The sequence below is a fragment of the Populus euphratica genome, unplaced genomic scaffold, assembly GCF_000495115.2.
Source record: "Populus euphratica unplaced genomic scaffold, PopEup_1.0 scaffold317.1, whole genome shotgun sequence".
NCBI classification, from domain to species: Eukaryota; Viridiplantae; Streptophyta; class Magnoliopsida; order Malpighiales; family Salicaceae; genus Populus; species Populus euphratica.
This window is the reverse complement of record NW_011499952.1, coordinates 204,314-225,337: the sequence shown is the minus strand read 5'-3', so window position 1 is coordinate 225,337 and position 21,024 is coordinate 204,314. Positions and strand designations below refer to the sequence as shown.

General features: G+C 34.2%; 2 protein-coding genes across 4 annotated transcripts; both read left to right on the top strand.

Moving 5' to 3' along the window:
- Positions 1-1,033: 1,033 nt before the first annotated feature.
- On the top strand, positions 1,034-5,033 carry LOC105138042 (peroxisome biogenesis factor 10-like). 3 transcript variants are annotated; one of them, XM_011044032.1, is made up of 7 exons: positions 1,034-1,294; positions 1,393-1,487; positions 2,556-3,024; positions 3,517-3,679; positions 3,867-3,933; positions 4,028-4,262; positions 4,377-5,033. In XM_011044032.1, exons 3-7 carry the CDS (start codon positions 2,942-2,944, stop codon positions 4,582-4,584), a joined length of 756 nt encoding a protein of 251 aa, XP_011042334.1. In that variant the 5' UTR covers positions 1,034-1,294; positions 1,393-1,487; positions 2,556-2,941; the 3' UTR covers positions 4,585-5,033. The 3 variants fall into 3 exon arrangements, with proteins under 3 accessions (XP_011042334.1, XP_011042333.1, XP_011042335.1); XM_011044031.1 differs by having other exon boundaries at positions 1,034-1,487; XM_011044033.1 differs by lacking the exons at positions 1,034-1,294; positions 1,393-1,487; positions 2,556-3,024 and adding an exon at positions 3,031-3,428.
- Positions 5,034-14,405: 9,372 nt separating this feature from the next.
- On the top strand, positions 14,406-19,181 carry LOC105138041 (two-component response regulator ARR11). The gene is made up of 5 exons (XM_011044030.1): positions 14,406-14,841; positions 16,836-16,988; positions 17,136-17,522; positions 17,706-17,782; positions 17,916-19,181. Exons 1-5 carry the CDS (start codon positions 14,712-14,714, stop codon positions 18,912-18,914), a joined length of 1,746 nt encoding a protein of 581 aa, XP_011042332.1. The 5' UTR covers positions 14,406-14,711; the 3' UTR covers positions 18,915-19,181.
- The last annotated feature ends 1,843 nt before the right edge of the window (positions 19,182-21,024 follow it).

The window sequence follows — 21,024 nt, the reverse complement described above, 5'->3', positions numbered from 1 at the left end:
ACAGTCTTTATAAATGAGATTTAAAAATCATTTGATGATAAAATTAATAAATAGAAAGAGCTTTCAAATTTAAGAATAAAAGAGATATATAAGTTGTTATGGTATGAAAAAATAAAATCTTTATCTAGATATTTCCAAGAATATTTATAACCTCTAAATCTTATTATTTTTATAAAAAGTTTTTTACTTTCAAATGCATCAATAAATAATAAATATTCATTAGATTTTATTAATGGATGAAAAGTATAATAGGTTGACCTTTTATAATTTTATAAATGTTGAAAGATAATTTCCTATGATATGAATAGTTCAAGAAAGTAATTTAAAAATAGAATTTTATGGTTCTAATATAAATTTTCAAGTTCAATTAAATTTGACTGTGTAGTTTAATTTAAAAAAATAAATTTAATATTTTATCAGATCCATTATAATTTAGGGTTTACTAAACCCAAACATATTTAATCTTGTAGGATATTATATCTACGTTCAATCAAGCTAGCACTCTATTTATATATTTAGATTTCTACATACAAAAATGTTAAATAAAACTTGGATTTAATTCATTTAAAAAGAATTAAAGGCTAGAACATGCTTATTTGTTATTTTTGTTTGTGTTTAATTAGCTTAAAAATCTAGTTCAAAGTGTTGGTTATGAGTTGGGTTGAATTTATTTTTTTATTTTTTAATAAAATAATATTATTTTAAAAAATAAAAATTACTTATCAAATGACTTTCCAGTTACAATCCAGATAACTTTTCAAATGGCTTTGTTCGTTTTTTTTTAAAAGTATTTTAAAAAAATTAATTTTTTTTTATTAATTTTAAATTAGTATATTTTTAATTTTTTCAAATCATTATAATGAGTTAATATTAAAAATAATTTTTAAAAATTAAAATAATATCATTAATATATATTTTAATATAAAAAATTATTTAAAAAATAAGATATATAATGTTATTTTAATGAAATAAATCCGAGTTTTATTTAAGATTTCAGATGAACAGCTTCACCAGGATTCTCGGGTAATATCACCACCGACACCGCCGCCCATCAAACTTAGCTTCCGTGACTCTGAGGGCCAAGTTCTCATAAATACATCCATGGGGAGGTTCAACAATCTGGTTGTTGGAGAAGCAATGAGAACGGTCTTCGGTCTGCAACTAGCTGTCTCATCGGGCTTCACTTGCCCGAGAGCTGAATCTGATCATCCACTGCTCAGCCAAGCTATATAATGCAGGCAAGAGTTGGGCAATTCCTGTGCTGATATTAGCTTCTTTAACCCAATCTTCTCAGGTACACAACTTTAGGGTTAACCTTAAGAAATAGCAATCAATTTGCAAATTGTTTGGCGTCTTTTGCTAAAACTTACAGGGAGGAGTGTGATTTTACAGAGGATGTTCCTCCTATTGCTTTATTTTTACGCCACGCGTGATGCGTCATCTTTCTCCAACGAGAGGATTCTTGAGTTCCCAAGAATACAGTTGAGGTTAGTATGAAAACTGAACATGAAAAATATTATTCTCACTTTATGTTTTTTATAATTTGGTTGGAATATTCAATATCGAAGAATTAAAAAGTTATATGAAAAAGTTTTTTTTTTTTTTTGTAAATTTGTTAAGTGGCAATAACGACAGAATAAAAGAAAAGGGGAAAATGGCAGCTTCGAAATACATTTTAAGGTTGAATCTATAAAATATTAACCAAAAAAAATTGATCCAATTGATATAAAATTTTTTTTTTAAAAAAAATAAAAAAATATTATTTTGATATAGTTTTAAATAAATTTTTTTTTTAAAAATAATTATACCCAGGCTTAAAATATATAAAATTAATTTTTATCTATTTTTTTATAATTTTAATATATTAATATAAAAAATAACATTTTAATATATTTTTAATTAATTTTATTTTAAAACAATTATCATTACAACACAAAAACTATATTGTAAGTCCACTTATTTTAAGCTTCAAGTTTGCACATATGTCAAAAGGTTAGCATCATAATTTGGGCTTAGATTTTATAAAATGTTTAAGAGTAGGGTAATAATTGTTTTTTAAAGATTTTTTTATTAAAAAATATATCAAAATAATATATTTTTATTTTTTTAAAATTTATTTTTGATATTAACATATTAAAATAATTTAACAAACTAAAAAAATATTAATTTTAAAAAATATATTTTTAAAACATAAAAATAAACTTTATGTAAATTATAGAGCCAAGATCACCCCAGAGGAAAGAAAAGTTGTGAAAAAAATTCTGATTTCGGATTGGTAATTTAACATTGGGATAAATGTACTATAAGTACACTCATATTTAGTATTTTTCTCCTCTCTTTTTTTTTTTTTTTCATTTGAGTATATCAACTTTTTAAAAACAACTAATCAAGTTTTTTTCGACCAGATTTTATTAATTGTTTCATTATTTGATGTGTTCTTTACCTCCACGCTATTAAAATATAATTCTTCTCTTTCACCCTTTGAGGGAACCTTCCCTCCCAAACTATTTTCCCTACATGGCACGATTGAGAAATTGAGAAGATTATTTTTGTAGAATTTTTCCAAGTACACAGGTGTTTAATTGAAGAGGATATGGAGGAAGGAAAGTCAACATCAAGAACAAGATGAGATACCTTAGCCCAAGTTTTGATTTATATTGATTACAGAAATATAATGAACGCTAAGGAAAGGAAAGATACATTGGACAGACAGACAAGGTATCTCTTTCTTTTCTTCAACTGTGAAAGAGGTTTGATCACTAAGCAATGTCTCTCTCTCTCTCTCTAAGAGTCTCCATCTTCTTTTATCCTTCTTTCCCTTCCAAGTTCCAACATTCCCTCAACGGAACGAAGCCATACCAACTTCCTCAAAAGACACCTTTTTCTCATCCTTCCACCCTTTCTCTCTCCCCCTTCTCAGGAGTCAAAAGAAGAGAACCAAATGTGGCAAAAACAGCCCAGTAAATCATCCTTTAGAGAATCTCTCAAAGCTCTTGAAGCTGATATACAACATGCCAATGCGATGTAAGCCTTACAATTTTATTCGTTTCCTTACTCCTATGCTCATTTTGATATGTTATCAGTAATTGGTAAAGAACCCTGCTTTACTTTCCTGGACTTGTGTGATTGCCTTCTTCTGTTCAGTTGAGGTATGTGGGCTAGAAATCTGTGCAACAAAGGTAATTAATTTTTCATAAACAAAGATAGAGTTGGTGAATTTGAATATGAAATTGGGTTTATGATGATGATATGTGTCTTTCGCCTGTGCTTTTCTAATTTGGTTACAAGTGCTGTAATTGGAAATGGGGCATATCCATTAACAACGTTTCTTATTTTCTAATACATTGTGTTTCTTATTTTCTTTTCGGGATTCGTTTAGACACAAAGTTTGACTTTGATCATTTTTCTGGTTTGCATTTATTCTTCATGTAATATTCCTTTTCTATGCTTGTTGTGAACTGTTAAGGGTTCCTTAAATTGATGTTTGATATGGGTTTTTGTGGTGGGGTTTTGCAGGGCGGCTGCTCTCCCAGGAGATTGTGGTGGGAATTGTGTGCAGATGAGGTTGTCATATAGCTCCTTTGCCCCCTTCATCTTGTTTTTGGTGGAATGGATGGACTATAGCTGTACAGATGCCCTTCCTAGTTATTTAGGCCTTCTCCACATACTTGTATATAAGGTAGGTTGGTGTTTGCTTCAGCTTATACTTAATCACCCCTTCTAAGTATTATTTTTGGAACAGCTTAGAGGGCTTAATTGGAGGGTTGTTTGTTGAGATGCAGTTCTGAGGGTTTTTTTTTCTCTTTCATTTTCTCCTCCTTTTTTAGTAGCTTTAAAACACTCGAATTAAGTTCATTTTTATCTAGGTATATGTTGATGGAATGCCATCGTTGTCCTCCAAAGAAAAAAAGGCCAGTCTAAGGGAATTTTATGGTATGTACATTTCAAGGACTTTTTGCTATTGGCTTATTGTCCATCTTCTTTCTTGTTTGACCTCTGAGCGCTTTCAATTCACCTATCCTTTCAGCTATCATATACCCTTCTCTGAGACAGCTTGAAGGTGAGTTTATTGAAGTGGAAGATAACCATAAGAGAAGCAGAAACACTGATGTTTTGAGCAGAAAGAGAATGGAAGACCAGAGGAAGCTATCTGAAAGCGATGTTGATAGAGACGAAGAGTGTGGAATATGCATGGAAAATAGTGCAAAGATGGTATTGCCCAACTGTGGGCACTCCTTGTGCATCAGCTGCTTCAATGACTGGTAAGTCAGTTTCCAATTATTCATTTACTTCTTGTAGGTTGCTTAGCATAACGATTAGGAGCTGCACTTTCTGATTCTTGTATCTGCGAAGTAATGTTATCAAATTTTGGACAGGAATGTGAGATCTCAGTCCTGTCCTTTTTGCCGTGGCAGCCTAAAGAGAATGAGCTGTACAGATTTATGGGTTCTCATTAGTAATGATGATGTTATCGATACAGTTGCTCTCGCTGAGGAGAATCTAAGGCGTTTCTACCTTTACATGGACAACCTGCCTTTTCTAGTGCCTGAGACTCAAGCGATTCTGTTTGATTACATGATCTGATTTGAAGAAAAAGAATGCAGTGAATCATACAGACTGCCAGCCATTATTGTACATTCTAGTATACGATGGAGTAGTTCGATTTCATCCACCATGTGGCTGGTTAAAAATGACGTTTCAGCGGTAGCTGTATGTGATCAACTAAATTGCTGGATATGAATCAGGTGGCAAACAGGAGATTGGAGAACTCAAGAAACATCATCAGCGGCCGCCACAACATGAAAGGTTAAGCCCTGCATGTATATGGGATGGGCAATACATGTAATTAGTAGATGCGAATAGAAAAGATATTATGCATGGCATTCAGCTCAGCTTTTTGGAACCTGAGTGTTGGAAATGAAGAAGCATAGAAACTTGTTGCTTGTGTGAGTACCTGGCCTATGTTTACCACGCTGTGTTAGTACGGCAAATATCATGGATCAAATATATGATATATGGCATGTTCCTTGCTATCATGAGATTGCTTAAATAATCAACGGGCCTGCCTGTTCATGTCTTTTCTGTGGTTCAACCTGTTTGTGACAGCTGAAACTTTCCATGGCTGGTTTTAAATAGGAGGCAACTTAATTTAAACCCATCAAAATATTATATTCTCATCTTAACATCACTCAGATAGCAGACGTTTCAAGGGGGTGACTATTCTGAAACTGCTGTTTGAAGGATGGCAGGTGAGAAATTGTGTAGGGAAAGTAGTAATTAACGATATCTATTTCCAATTCTTCATGGTTTTGCAAGGAGGGGGTCAGAGAAAAACACAGCATTCTCAAAGTTGCTGCTGCGAGCAGCATCAACTTCCTTAGCTTTTTCCTGCAATCACCAGTCGGGCTTCAGGTTTTTCTCCTTTGGTATCTTTTCCTTCCACTTTTGCATAAGCACATAATCTCGTTTGTCTTCCCTAAAGATAATGTATATTGAGAACTTAGTTGAGATTCTCCTAATGATCTCGAATCCAGTTGATAAGTATATCCGAATTATGAACTAAAATTATCAAGGGCATGTGCGCTTGAACTTGATCTCCTTAACTAGAAGAAAACAATTACTGCTTATATGGAAGTCATTATTATTTTTCTGAGATTTACCGCTTAACCTTCCTGCAGTGATGGGGCTGTATCGTATCCAAGAGGGAGATGGCCCGTTCGGCCTAGTTATCGTCATCCAATCTGTCCGGTGAATCTGAAATCAGCTCCATGTCATGCACCACCCTCCAGGTCCAGTGTCTTGGACCCAAAACCGGTGGCGAAAAATAGGATTAGGGGTGATAATCCCGGGCGCCGAAAATCACTTGCAAAAGAGAAGCTCGATTTCATTATTCTTTCACAACAAGACCATGCCTTGGGATAATGTCAAGCGTGCTCAAACACAAATAATATTTTTTTAATTTTTTAATCTTAGTACATCAAAACCATAAAAAATACTAAAACACACAATTTAATATCTTTTTTAAGTAAAACATAATCAAAAGCAGGAGCCACCAAACTACTAGAATAAAAACCATGCTCAGGCACTTCATTAGCCGCGTCAAAAGCTAGATTAGGGCATATTCTCGAACACATTGTTCATTCCATTATTTATTTAGCATCTGCCAGCAGGTAATTACAGGATTAGATAGTGAGAAAAATAATGAATGCATAAAGTGCAAAGAATAAAAAGATATAAGATTTAAGCATCATAGGAGGGAATTAAGGGGAGAGTCATATTCTAAACTTTTAATTAAACAAATAAAAAGCAACACCCCACTTAAGAGAAATTCCCTATTTGTTGCTTACCCTCTTTTTTAATATATAGTTCTCTTTCAAATAAAGTAATTGGTAGTGGGCATTTCCTTTTGGAGTTTTCCTCTTCCTTTTAAAATCCTTTCCTGGCCCACTCTCAAAAGGTAAATAATCTTTAATTGAGCATTGATTATCGAAAGCTCTTAATCACCCATATAAAATCATTAACCTAAGAGAATAACCAGCAAATTACTCTAAGATTGGTCCATGGTTAAAAGAAAAGACGTTAGATCCACTAATGGGGTTCGAGATGTACTTACAAATCAGTACTTTGGTATGTGTTTCAGCTTGAAGAAAAGCGCAGGTGGTAGGGGATCAACTTCTAATTGCTAATTAGAGGGCTTAAGTGATTGATTATTGGTCCTAAAACGGTGGTTAATTAATGATAAGATGCCCTCTTTTTATCAGCACCAAGTTTGGAGCAAATGGCACTACTAATTGTGGCCTCAAAATCTCTTGCTTTTCGTAAGTTGCTATCGTGGCCTCAATCAACGACATCTAGCTCTAGATTAAGATAACGATTGCCATTAATTCCTTTCACATCACAATCACACCATGAACGATTGAGCATCATTCTATATATCCAGCTATAATAAGAAATTAATCATGCGATTCAACGGTTAGTGAGCTCTTGAAACGTTTTCCTTTTACGTGAGAGTGCTTAGGTCACGAGCCTGCATGTCATGTTGGTATTTGTTTACATGGCGAAAACCATCGGCAGAAAGAAGCTCAATTACTCTGTGAAAGGCTTATAAATCCCGTTGCGCTGAGTGCTTTGCGTCCCACCATCACAAACAACGCAGGAGATGGAAGAAAAGACATGAGCAAAACTGGTGCGCAGAAATAACTTTGATCTCATAGCTAGAGCTAGGTAGAGATTACGTTGGATTCCCACTTCTAGCTAGGTTTTCAAGCTCAACACATCATCAAAGCGTGGAAAAAACGACCCAATACATGCGTGACAGCAGCCAGAGCTAGCTCGAAAGATGAGAGATTTCCAGCTTGACAATATTGAGAGGAGGAGTTGGTGCCACTTCGTCACTGGAATTTGCATGTTTAAAGCTTGTTGAGTCATGCAGCTCGTTGAGCTCCGACACTTCTGGTTCTTGCTGGGTCGTATGATTGTGTACCCTTTGGACTAAAATATTACACAGAACCTTACACAACCATGCATGTATGTACATAAAGATGTTTTAATTTATAAGAATTATTGAGAATCCATAGGTTTCCATTCTCCCACCATTGATAATTTAATATAGAGTTCTTTCCCTTCCGAGGAGAGAGAGAGAGAGAGAGAGGGATTAACTTAGTTTGTATTTATCTTTTAGGTCTAGTCTTTACTATATTCTTATAAGCTTAATGGTTCTCAATTTGTTTTATATTTTAGATCATTTTCCTATTTATTTTTTTACCATATATTTTTATATAAACAGATGCAAAACTTTTAGAAACTCAAATCTAATATAGTTTTTTTTATTAATTTTTCATAAACCAGATAGGGTTGAGTTTTTTATTCGAAAGCATTTCAATAAATTTTGATAAAAATATTAATAAAAGTATAAATTGAAGGATGATTATATAGATAAATTGGATTTAATTAAATTTACATATATAGATTAATTAATTAATTTTAACCTAAGTTAGGGTAACTTCAAGTTATACAAGAAAAGCTCGGATAATGGCCCCACTTATATGAAGACGAGCCTCACCTACATGTTAGGTCATTCAAGCAATCAAACACACATAAATTTGCATGGTTTGACAACTTACCTACTCCACAGAGCTACTGGTTTGTATTCATGGTTTGACAACTTACCTACTCCACGAAGCTACTAGTTTGTGTTAATCACTCAAAGAAACAATACAAACAATGAGGAGGAGAAAACTCTTTTCAACTCAACTCTATTCACTCAAGCTTTTTCTACTGCTCTCTCTTTCGGTTTTCTTTATATCTCAGCTCTTCAGTGTGTCTAATTATAGACAAAGCTCAGGGGACATGGGGTATAAATCTTGTCATGATTTATGCTACCAATTAAACCTCCATTATATGCCAAATGGGAGATTAAGTATTCTCACTTGCATATAATGGAGGTGAGACAATGTTTGTCTCCATTTTCTAACAATCTTCCACTTGGAGACAAATAATGAAATTATCTTTTATCCTTAAAGACTAACTAAAGTATTACACAACTTCAGTTTATCAAATGTAACTTCTTTGGTTAACATGTGAGCAGGATTCTTGCTTCCATAGACCTTTTCTAGCATTAGTTGTTCATCGTCTAGCAATTATCGGATGAAGTGATATTTGATTTGAATATGCTTAGTCCTAGAGTGAAATGCTGGATTCTTGCCAAAGAAGATTACACTCTGACTATCGCTATAAAAAGTACCATTTCATTCATCTTGCCCAATTATTTCAAGAAACTCTGTAGTCATACTATTTTTTTTTGTAAATTCTGAGACTGCATATTCAGTTTCTATTGTTGAAAGAGTAATTATCTTTTGTAAGGTAGAACTCCAAGAAACAACAGTGCCTCCTAGAGTGTATATATATCCTATAGTACTCCTTCTGCTATCAATATTTCCTGCTAGATCAGCGTTTACAAAACCTTCAAGTTTCAAACCTCCAGCTGTGAAGGTAAGACAAGTCTCCGAGGAACCTTTTTAAGTACCTCATGACCCATTTTACCGCCTCCTAATGCTGCTTTCTAGGATTACTCATATATCGGCTTATAACTCCCACTACATGGGTAATGTCTGGTCTGGCACAGACCATAACATACATCAAAGAACTGATAGCTGAGGCGTATCGAATCTTATCCATATATCCACATTCTAGCTTAATTTTTGGTGAATAGTCTTTGTTGAGCTTAAAATGATTCCCCAAAGGTGTACTTATTGGTTTAGCATTATTCATACTAAACCTACTGAGAACTTTCTTGACATACTCTATTTGTGAAAACTTTAGTATACTTTTATCTTTATCTCTGATGATTCTCATGCTAAATATTTGTTTAGCAGCTCCCAGATCCTTTATTTCAAACTATTTTGACAACTGTTGTTTCAACTTGTCAATCTCTTCAATGTTGGATCTTGAAATCAACATATCATCCATATATAATAGTAGAATGATGTAGGAGTTGTCAAAATATTTAATATAACAACAATGATCAGCCTAACATCTTGTGTATTCGAACTACACATGAAGTTGTCAAACTTTTTTTACCACTATTTTGGAGCTTGCTTTAAACCGTATAGGCGTTTTTTTGGCTTGCAGACTTGGTTTTTCTTTCCTTGTATTGCAAAGCCCTTTGGTTGTTGCATGCAATGTCTTTCTCTAATTCACCATGAAGGAATGCTGTTTTTACATCTAATTATTCAAGATGTAAATTTTCTACAGCTACTATGCTCAGAACAACTCTGATTGTTGTAAGCTTCATAACTAGAGAAAATATCTCAGAGTAGTCAATCTTTTTCTTTTGTTGAAACCCTTTTACAACAAGTTTTACCTTGAACCATTTGCTTCTATCATGCTCAATCTTTACTCTATAAACTCATTTGTTTTGCAAAGCCTTCTTTCGTTCAGATGGTGTGGTTAGCTCCCAAGTCTTATTCTCATTCAGGTGGTGTGGTTAGCTCCCAAGTCTTATTCTTCAACAACAAATTCATCTTTTCTTTATGGCTAACTCTCACTTGCTTGAGTTTCCATCTTATAAGGATTCTTCATAAGTTAGTAGTTCACCACCATCTATTAGTAAAATATAATTTAGTAGAAATGTGAACCATTGTGGGGGCTTTACGGTCCTTGAAGACCTGCGAATATAAAAAATTGGTTCACTTGGCTCCACATCTTCTTGTGTAGTAGTGGGTACAAATATGCTTGAATCTTCTTGTAAAGACTTTTAAGTTTTGTTCTGCTCGGTAATATCAGAAAGCCCTTTTAATCTTATGAATTCAGATTTTTGTGGACTTGTATCTAAATCAGCCATATCTATTTCTATATTTGATCTGTTTTTATACAAAACTTTCTCATTAAAGATCACGTTACTGCTTCTGATAATTTTTTGTTATGATCATCCCAGAACTGAAATCCAAATTCTTCATCTCCATAGCTAATGAATAAACATTTCTTGGATTTAACATATAGCTTGTTGCAAGCATCGGAATCTATATGCACATTGAAAACACATCTAAAGACCTTTAAATGAGAGAGTTGTACTTCTTTTCCTCTCTATACTTTCTCGAGCAATCTAAACTCCAAAAGAACTGATGGTCCACGGTTGATTAAGTAAACTATAGTATGAATTGCATCAGCCCAAAATGTTTGAGGTAACCTAGAATACAATCTCATACTTCTAGCTCGTTCATTGATGGTCCTATTCATCCATTCAGAAATGTCATTCTGTTATGGTGTGCCTGGAATGGTCTTTTCCATTATGATACCTTTGACAACGCAATACTCTTTGAAACCTCCATCAATGTATTATTCTTTATTATCAGATCTTAAACATTTCAACTTCAGACTTGATTTAGTCTCAATTATAGCCTTTTATTTCTTGAATGTTTTAAACACATCAAATTTATTTCTTAGAAAATAGACTCATACCTTCCTGCTAAAATCATCAATGAAAGTCACATAATACCGAGAACCTCCAAGAAATGCTATTGGAGTTGGTCCCTATAAATCTGTGTAGAGTAGTTCTAGCTTTCTTGGTCTTAAGGTTTTGCCAACCTTTAAGAAACTGAGCTTCTTCTATTTTTTAAAAATACAACTTTCACAAATGTCTAATCAATATTTTTTTAACTCTGACAGCTTTCCCTTTAACTGAAGTATCTTCATCCCTTTTTAACTCATATGGCCGTGTCAATAGTGTCATAGTTGTATTTGATTTCCTGCTTTAATAGAGGCAATAATGTCTGCAAATCTTGTGGTTATATATAGGGTCCCGATTTTCTTTCCACGAGCCAAAACCATTGCTCTATTCGATACCTTCTACATACCTCTAAAAAAAAAAGATTGAATGTGTCTTCATCTCTTTTTAACTCATATGGCCGAGTCAACAGTGTCATAGTTGTACTTGATTTCCTGCTTCAATAGAGGCAATAATGTCTGCAAATCTTGTGGTTATATATAGGGTACTGATTTTCTTTCCACGAGCCAAAACCATTGCTCCATTCGATACCTTCTACATACCTCTAGAAAAAAAGATTGAATGACTATTATAGTCAAGTTATCCGACGGAGATCAATTTTTTCTTTAATCTAAGAACGTGCCTTACATTTTGTAAATTCCATATATATTCATTCATTGTCTTGATTTGCATATCTCCTATACCCACAATATCCATTGGTTGTCCATCGGCTAGATAGATTACACCATGATCTCCAGTAATATAGTTTTGCATCATGTTATGGTATGATGTATAGTGGAATGAAGCACCAAAATTAAGGATCTAATCATCAATTTGACTTTGTACAGCAAGAATCAAAGTGTCTTGTACCTTATCTGTAGTAGTGTTTGTAGAGTCATCTTCAAGTTTTTTTTGGTTTTGTGCAACTCTTCATGAAATGACTAGGTTTGCCACAATTCCAACATTCAACCTGCTTTCTAGGTCCAAACTTGATTTTGTTTTTTGTATCTTGATTTTGATTTGCCTCTAGATAGGCCTCTATCCTGTCTCCTCCCTTGAATGTTGATGTTGAGAGCTAAACCTGAACTTGAACTTTCACCTGAGTCTTTCCTTCACACTTCTTCAATTAAAATCAAGTCTCGAATGTCATCATATTTCAGTTTGGATTTTCTAGCTTGCTCATAGGTGTTCTCATACCTTTCCAACTGCTTGGAAGTGAAGCTAGCAAAATAAGTGCACGGACCTCATCATCAAACTCAATCTCAACATATGACAATTGATTTGTAATAGTATTGAAGTTGTTGAGATATTGTGTAACAGAGGTGCTTTTTGTTATCTTCAAGTTGAACAACTTCTTCATCAAGTGTACTTTATTATTTTTCGAGGCTTCTTATATATTCCAAACAAGGCTTCTATCAATTTTGCAGTGGATTTTTCTTTTGTAACATTGTAAGCAACTCTTCTTGAGAAGGATAGCCGAATAATGCCCAAAACCTATCTATCAAGAATTTACCAATCTTCTTCTTGCATATTCTTTTGCTCCCCAACAAAGGAAGATGAAGTTTCTTCCCATATAGATAGTCTTCAATTTGTATTTTGCAATATCTAAAATCTGTCCTATCAAAATTTTCAATTCCAGCAGCCTTTATTTCATCTACCATTTTTAATACTTCTCATATTTGAATCTCCTAAATCTGACCTTGTGGATGTGTTTGGAATGGCCAAAAAAGTTAGAAACGACATTGAAATCACCCAAATCGAACTATGGATGACTCAAATCTTATCAATCAAACTTTTGGATTACTGGACGCTACAAATAAAGCCACGTGTCATAGGGAATAATATATGTGGTACATTGGATCAAAACCCAATACGATGACGTGGCTATGCTGATGTGTCAGGCACTTAAGCAATATGGGCCCACATATGACAACGTGGCATATCCTAGTGGATTACTGCTCTTACATGTTTGTGATGACGTGTACTTGTGACGTGTCAGGTGACGTGGCTGCTGACTATGTAGAATTGCTATTGTGGCTGTTAACTATAAGCTGACATGTCAATCAACCTGGTTTAGTTACAGGTATTCAGGCAAAGAAGACGCGTGGGGCGTGTCGGTGCGTGTGAGCAGTCCTAATGTCGGCATATGTGAACATGCAGGACGTTGGTTCTTTACCGGGTTTTCACCAATGAATTCGTCTCGTCTTCCTTTACACAATGATATGTTCAAAAACACGTTTTGAGAACTTTGATTTTTGAGTTTGGATCAAACACCTTTTTTTTCAAGAACAAGCTCTGATACCAGTTGTTGAGTCATTCAAGCAATCAAACATATATAAATTTACGTGGTTCAGCAACTTGCCTACTCTATGGAACTACTGGTTTGTATTAATTACTTAAAAAAACAATACAAACAAGAGGAGGAGAAAACTTTTCTCAACTCAACTCTACTCACTCAAGCTCTCTCTACTGCTCTCTCTCTCGGTATTCTCTATATCTTAACTCTTCAGTGTGTCTAATTATAGACAAAGCTGAGGGGATATGGGGCATAAATCATGCCATGATTTATACTACCAATTAAGCCTCTATTATATGCTAAGTGGGAGATTAGGTATTCCCACTTGCATATAATGGAGGTGAGACAATGTTTGTATCCACTTTTTAACACTATAGATCAGCCAAGTAGTAAGAGATACCAGCTATTAGGATATTTGTAATTGTTTTTTAAAATATATTTTATTAAAATAATATTTTTTTAATTTTTAAAAATTATTTTTAACATTATAAATACAAAACAATTTAAATATATATATATATATAAATTAATTTTAAAAAATAAATAATTCTTTTTTAGAAACATGCACAATGCTAAATGACCCTGTTGTCATTAACTCAAGATTAGCCTTCCCTTTCATTATTTCATTAAGAATATAATTTATTGGTTCAGAATCTATGCAAAAAATAAATAAATAATATCATTGGAATGAAGATTATCATTAATCTAATTGGATTAACTTTTAAAATTCCTCTGAGATGCCTATTTTTTCATTCAAACATTCTTTAAATATTCCACCTCAGGTTCTATCCTTACTAGAAAGTAAATTCTATGTTAGATTTCTCGCAAAATGAACATAATTTCCTCCATCTTGATTAAATATTGTAGTAACAAAGTCAAGCCGAAAGAGAAAAGTGTTTTAACCTAGATTTTGAGTCAACATATCATTGTACGATTTAACATAATCAAGTTTTATAATAACTAGGTATAAAATTAATCTTATATATTTTTTTAATATTTTTTTATAACTTTTAATGTAGGATTTATATATAGAAATTACCCAAGAACAATACTCCACGAAAATATGAAATTTATGAATTATTTTTATAACTATGCCTCATAGTTACTCTCGTGTAGAACCTGTAAAGTGCTTAGAGAGAGAGAGAGAGGGAGAGGCAAATAACTCAACAGGAACCGTTAAGCTGGAACCTAAACCGGCGCCAAAGACAATATTCTGTTGGGTGCTTTCTTTTTCGTTAACTTTCTCAACAGTGCATGTCTCTCTGTCTCTCTCTGTCTCTCCTTAAAACCCAAACAAACAAACAAACCCGGTTTTCACTTTAAAAACCCAGACAAGTCTCTCCTTAAGGACTGCTACTACTCTACTCTGTTAATTCTCAAGCTCATTCATAGTACTGACTCTGTCTCTCCGTCACCTTTTCCGTCTCTGCCATGATGGAGAATGGTTTCTCCTCTCCCCGGAATGATTCGTTTCCTGCTGGTCTCCGTGTTCTCGTTGTCGATGATGATCCCACCTGGTTAAAAATCCTTGAAAAGATGCTCAAGAAATGCTCGTATGAAGGTTATTAACTATTTTCCACCTCGGTTTCTTGCTAGTACTGCTCTTCTTAGTTGCTTCTTGCGGTTTCTTTTTCACTTAAAAACTGCAGTTAGTTTGTGAACTGGGTTTTATTTTTGCTATCCATGGTTTCATTTCTGTTAGAAGGTGACTTCTACTCCATGTTTCTTAATTTTCTGTTATTTGGTGTTTGCTTTCAAGGGATATCTTAATTGCTTTGTTATAAGCTAGTCCATGGAGAATTCGAAATTTTTTTTTGGTTTTTTTAGTTGAGCAAGTGACATGCCACTAAAGGGATCATGCTAAATTGTGCAAGGAAGGTTATTCTATTGTTTTTGAGCATTTCTGGGGTAAATTGTTTCCAGGAATTCTTCCTGTCACCTCAACTAATCTAATCAGAAGCAATTTGTTAAGTGAAAGCATTTCAAGTTGCAAATTTAGAATGTGTGAATTTCATCTCTGTAGACTGGCTCATATGTTATTGAAAATGTGGAGTAATTGTAAGGGGTTGGCTCACTTGTGGGATTTGGACTTAAAAGTCTATAAAAGGCTAAAAGTTGTCTTTGAGTCGATTAGGACGTGCTTTTATTCTCCTTATTGGAAAAAAAGAAAAAAAAGAAAGGAAAAAAAAAGTGCTTTTATACTCACACTTCTTCTGTGATCTGTTGCTTCTCTTAGGGAAAAAAAAGTGCTTTTATCCTCGCACTTCTTCTGTGATCTGTTGCTTCTCTTGATTTCAAGATTTCAACTCTGGAATTACTTTTTTGAACAGAAATATGCAAGTTCATCAATGATGTTGTGCTACTCTTTACAGATTTGTCCTTTTTCTTTTTTGCAGCTGGTTAGAGTAATTAGAAGGTTTATTGATGTTTGCTCCACTTGCCAACTAAACTAATGAAAGTATGATACACAGAGACAATGATAATATCTTCCAAAAAGTTGAGTCTGAACTCCACGGAGTTTTATTATTCTAGGCATTAGATGATGATAACTTACAAGTATGATTGATGGTTAGTGCAGACTTGTTTACTTTATGAGACGGCATGATTAGTTAACTACAATCATTTTGATCTGCTACAACGGATTTCATCGAAATTTTTCAATATGTAGCACTATAAGGAGCAGTTAATGGTAGGAATTAATGTGTTGGATTCTTGATGGAATGTTAATGTATCACCAAACGTATTGAAACGACACCAACTTGGCAAGGATTTAGCTCATCTCAACTTGTTTAATTTTTATCTTCTGAGGGTATTTAATTACCTCAGCTGTAGTAATCTCAAGTGTGATGAGATTGAATAGTATGTCTGTCTGGCAACGTTGTTGGCTTTTATGTGTTGATGGTTCTGGTCATAGCTATCATTGTAGCAAATGTTGTTGCCAATTATATTTGCTGTTTAAAGTGATTCTGGTGTTGAAGACCAAAATAATGATAAAAGACAAAATCATGATTCGATTAACACAAATATTAATAGTTATAAAAAGTATGAAATTACAAGATTTTAAAGGATATTTAACAAAAGAAATTTGTTTCACCACAGAACTAATAAGCATCGATTTCCGAATTTTGATTTCTGGCCATGTAAACTCCTTCCGTGGCTGCTTTTTCTTTTGTTTTTTTCCCTTAACAAAAACTTAATGGAAGTGTAGTGGGTGGAAAAGCACCTCCATTGCAGTTTCGAACACATGCTAAGCTGAGCTAATCATTTTACATGATAGCATTAATTTGCCTTGGCATTTTCATTCTATCTAGAAGGATATGCTTTATTAATGCGATTCCCTATAAGTTCTTAAGCTCATAAAGTCAACCTGGTTTATGGTTTTTATGCCTTTAAAATCATGATGTTCTTCTTACTTTTGTAGCATTTCATATCCTCGCAGTAATATCTTGTTCAGTGAAATCATTCTCTTAAGCTGGATTTGATTCTATAGCAAGATTCATAGCTTTTGACCATATGTGGAGTGTTTCACATTTTCATTTGGAATGCTTTGTTTAGTGACCACTTGCGGTTTGGCAAGAGATGCTTTGAACCTGCTTCGTGAGAGGAAAGGTGGATATGACATTGTAATCAGTGACGTCTACATGCCTGATATGGATGGTTTTAAACTTCTAGAGCTTGTTGGACTGGAGATGGATCTTCCAGTAATTAGTCGGTTCCTTTCTTTTACTCTAAGGAATTTCATTTCAAAGCCAGTCTTTTAAATTTTATGTATACATGCATGCATGCGTTACATGCACTGTATATATAATGGAATGTTGCTTCAGCTTCTGACCAGATGTGCTTTTCACCTTACAGTGATGTCTGTTGATGGAGAGACAAGCAGGGTGATGAAAGGCGTTCAACATGGAGCATGTGATTATCTTCTTAAGCCTATACGAATGAAAGAACTCCGGAATATATGGCAGCATGTATTCAGAAAGAAAATACACGAGGTAAGAGATATTGAAATTCTCGAAGGGAACGAAAGTTTTCAAATGACTAGAAATGGATCAGATCAATATGAGGATGGGCATTTTCTCTGTGGAGAAGACCTTACTTTGATAAAGAAAAGAAAAGATATCGAAAGCAAGCATGATGAAAAAGACATTGGTGATAATACTTCTACAAAGAAAGCTAGAGTAGTTTGGTCTGTAGAACTTCATCAGAAATTTGTCAAAGCAGTAAATCAGATAGGATTTGATAGTAAGTATTTATTCGAAGTTTCATTTCAGAAATTTGGTGATTGGATCATTTCAGGAATTATGAATGTTCATATAATTTATTAGAACTTGATAGCATTGAATTGTCTTTATGTGGTTTTCAATGATATAGCCACATCTTTGTCATGCTTCTACAGAGCAATGACAAGTAATGTCTGTTTGGCAGAAGTTGGTCCAAAGAAAATACTTGACTTGATGAATGTGCCACGTTTGACAAGGGAAAATGTCGCTAGCCATTTGCAGGTATAAGTTAAGAAAATCAATGGGAGGAATATTAACATCTTTCTGTCATTTTTAAACTCATTATGTTTTCATGAGCTTTCTTGATTTTTGAGCAGTACCGTATTCCTCATTGGAAAGGCTTTTTTCCATGCAGAAATACCGTCTCTATTTGAGTAGATTGCAGAAAGGAAACGATTTTAACAACCCTGATGGTATGGTAAAGCAGTCGGACTCACCTTTGAGTGATTCTGCTGGAAGTTTTGGCTCTCAGAATTCAATCAACTTGCAGCCAACTGATGTTTCAAATGGGTGCTATGGATTTTCTGGCAGTAGCTTGGTTCTTCAAAATGTGGATCCCAGAAGCCACGATGGTGATAGAAAGATACTTGTTACAACGCCTGTGGCAGAACCCAAAAGAGGCTTAACAGTTGATGCTCCCAATCCTCGTAAACCCAGGATTTCACAGATGGAATTTGGTCATCCGATTGCACCTCCACGATCAGAAGTAAATTTTGCAACATTTGATTCTTCCTTCCCATCCAAGTATCCTTGGTGTGGAATTCCAGGGATTCCACTCAAACAAGAACATAATCCACTTCATTTGAATGATGGGTTTAGCCACCTACCAATGCCTCGTCAAAAGCAGCTTACACGAGCTGATTATCCACAGCCTGCTCCAGCCATCAGTTCTGCACCTTCCTTGACAGAAAGAGAAATTGGTTGCCCTGTCAAAATTAAGCCTTCACGTAATGACTACAGCAGCAATGCCTGCCATGTAAGTTCAACAGCAAGTGCAGTTGACTCTATCCCTCTTCAAACGAAGACCAACTCGACAAATCATCAAGTGTCAAGCACTTCTAGTATGGAAAATCAAGGCTTGAATATGAATTGCCTTACAGGTGTGGAATCTTCCAGAAAAAACATAAATTTGGGAATGCCACCTTTCGCTCCTTTGGATAAGGACTTGCAAGTATGTTTTGTTCCAGGTGATTACTATATGAATCTCGGGCTCCAAAACATAGAGGTTCCGGAATATTTTGACCCAAGTCTTCTCACAGACGTACCGATACACTTGAATGATGGGCTGAGGTTTGACTATGAGTTCTATGACCCCACAGAATATTCTCTAATAGATCAAAGCTTGTTTATATGATGATCTCCGTCTCCCTTCAATGATGAAGGATCACCTGGCTTTTCTTTTCCTGTACCAATATATTAGAGGGGTAATCTAACTCTGGGTTGGGATCTTATAGTTTCGATCGGTCTGGTCTTGCATGTTGAAACATGTACAAGCATAATAGGGTTCCCTTTTCATGTCTGGCTCGGCTGGTACCTACATTACTCTCTGCTGCATGCTGCAACTCTCTTATTCCTTGCAAATTTTATAATTACATGTTATTAGCTGCTGGAAGTTGAAATCTGATCTTCGCACATCTCATTCTGATTCTTTAACTGCAACGGCGTTGTGTCCATTCTGTGCTTATTCTGCTTGATTAATGTAGAGCTAACTCAATTGACGGCATTGTAGAACTCTCTCCGATAAGGTCCAACCCTTCGTTCAGTGGTGTCGCACACTTCTTCCGCCGCTAAACTAAAATCTACTGCTTGTGTACGTACTAAATGGACTGGTCTGTCTATGCAGGTTTTTAATTGAAATTGTGTCAAATACAGCAGAAATGAACAAAAAACAGAAAGAGGAAATAATAGTAGAGGGAAAGGAAGAGAACCAGTTTCTATTAGAATTTTAGCTCTATTCAAACACTAGAAAATTTAGCTTAAGTGCGAAACCAGGCAACATGTTATGCAAAGCTAATATTTGAGGGAAAAAAACAGACATTTTATAGTTCTAGTTTGACATAGCAGGTGACTCGGGGTAATAAATAAATAAAAAACTAGGGAAACCAAAAAAGAAAAAGAAAAAGAAGAAGCAAGGAAATAATAGCCACTAGGAAGAGAGAATTTAGAGGAGGAATAATATATGATTTTTATTTTATTCGTCAAGACTATCTTATAGACTGAAAGAGTAATATATAAGTAGCATAACTTAAAATATTGGGCAAATCTCATCAATAAAAAAATATAACATAAATAACTTAAATAAATAAAACAAAGGCAAAGAAATAAACCCAAATAGATTCGATCTCCTAAGCAAAGAATAATAGCCTGGGTCATCCTATATTATCTCCGTCTATAAATTCATGCAATATATAGTGTGGGTTTGGTGTCCCCACCAACTCTCCTGGGGTTGAAGAAACTCGACCTGTTAAGTATAGCACTAAACAGCTTTAATGATACTCTCAAAGATCTTGATCAATCTGCTGTAATGTATTTCTAGTAATATAAATGCAATCTGAATTAGAACAGCCTACCCAACAAACTGGAAACTATTGAACTCCACTATTCTTGGTAAAAACAACTTATTTATCTAAAATAACATCCATATTATCATTTTATGCTGATGTCAAGATGAAAAGGGTAAAGGTTTCAGTAGGATCATCAAGAAAGGAATTAAATAACATTTTAAAAGGATCATTTGTAATAGGATGTAGTTTTTGATATGTAACTAGATCCGCAACATTAAATATAGAGCCAATATCAAAATTAAGTGGTAAATCAATAACATAAGCATTTGAACCAACCTATTATAGGACTTTGAATGGTCTAACACTACAAGCATGTAATTTTTTGATTAGTTTTTAAAGGATATTGTTTGAGTCTAACATGTATCATAACATAATCTCTAATATTAAATTTATTGTATCATCTATGTAAATCAACTTGAGGTTTATATTGTGCATTACTTGCTTGAATTTACTTAGTGATCTCATCATGCAAATCCTGAACTCTACATACAAATGACTTGATTGACCCATACACCTTAACATTAGAAGACATGAGAAAAAGGTCTAAGGCTTACCAGGCTTGTAACCATGTACAACTTCAAAGGGACTCATGTCTATCGACCCATTGACAAAGCAATTAAGCAAACTAGATTGTAGGAATAACCACATCTCAATTTCTACTATGATTACTTATTATACATCTTGATGTAACCATATTATTCGATAGTTTCACCCATATTTACCTAATGTTTTGTCCATGTTTTATATGTAAAATGCCTTGATATTCTTTGTTTTATGTTTTGAAGGCACTTTTGGATGAAAAATGCAAAAAGGAGTAAATTAGAGATAATTGGCAGATTTGACGTTCAGTCGATGTTTTGTGCAGAGCGTGATTTCTAGAGATCAAAATGAAGTGATTCC

Excerpts from the sequence above, each read along its gene's own strand:
- LOC105138042 (XM_011044032.1), top strand. The coding sequence starts at position 2,942 with ATGTGGCAAAAACAGCCCAGTAAATCATCCTTTAGAGAATCTCTCAAA. Across the intron at positions 3,025-3,516 it reads ATACAACATGCCAATGCGAT|GGCGGCTGCTCTCCCAGGAG; the intron begins GTAAGCCTTACA and ends GGGGTTTTGCAG. Across the intron at positions 3,680-3,866 it reads TCCACATACTTGTATATAAG|GTATATGTTGATGGAATGCC; the intron begins GTAGGTTGGTGT and ends ATTTTTATCTAG.
- LOC105138041 (XM_011044030.1), top strand. The coding sequence starts at position 14,712 with ATGATGGAGAATGGTTTCTCCTCTCCCCGGAATGATTCGTTTCCTGCT. Across the intron at positions 14,842-16,835 it reads CAAGAAATGCTCGTATGAAG|TGACCACTTGCGGTTTGGCA; the intron begins GTTATTAACTAT and ends TGCTTTGTTTAG. Across the intron at positions 16,989-17,135 it reads GATGGATCTTCCAGTAATTA|TGATGTCTGTTGATGGAGAG; the intron begins GTCGGTTCCTTT and ends TTCACCTTACAG.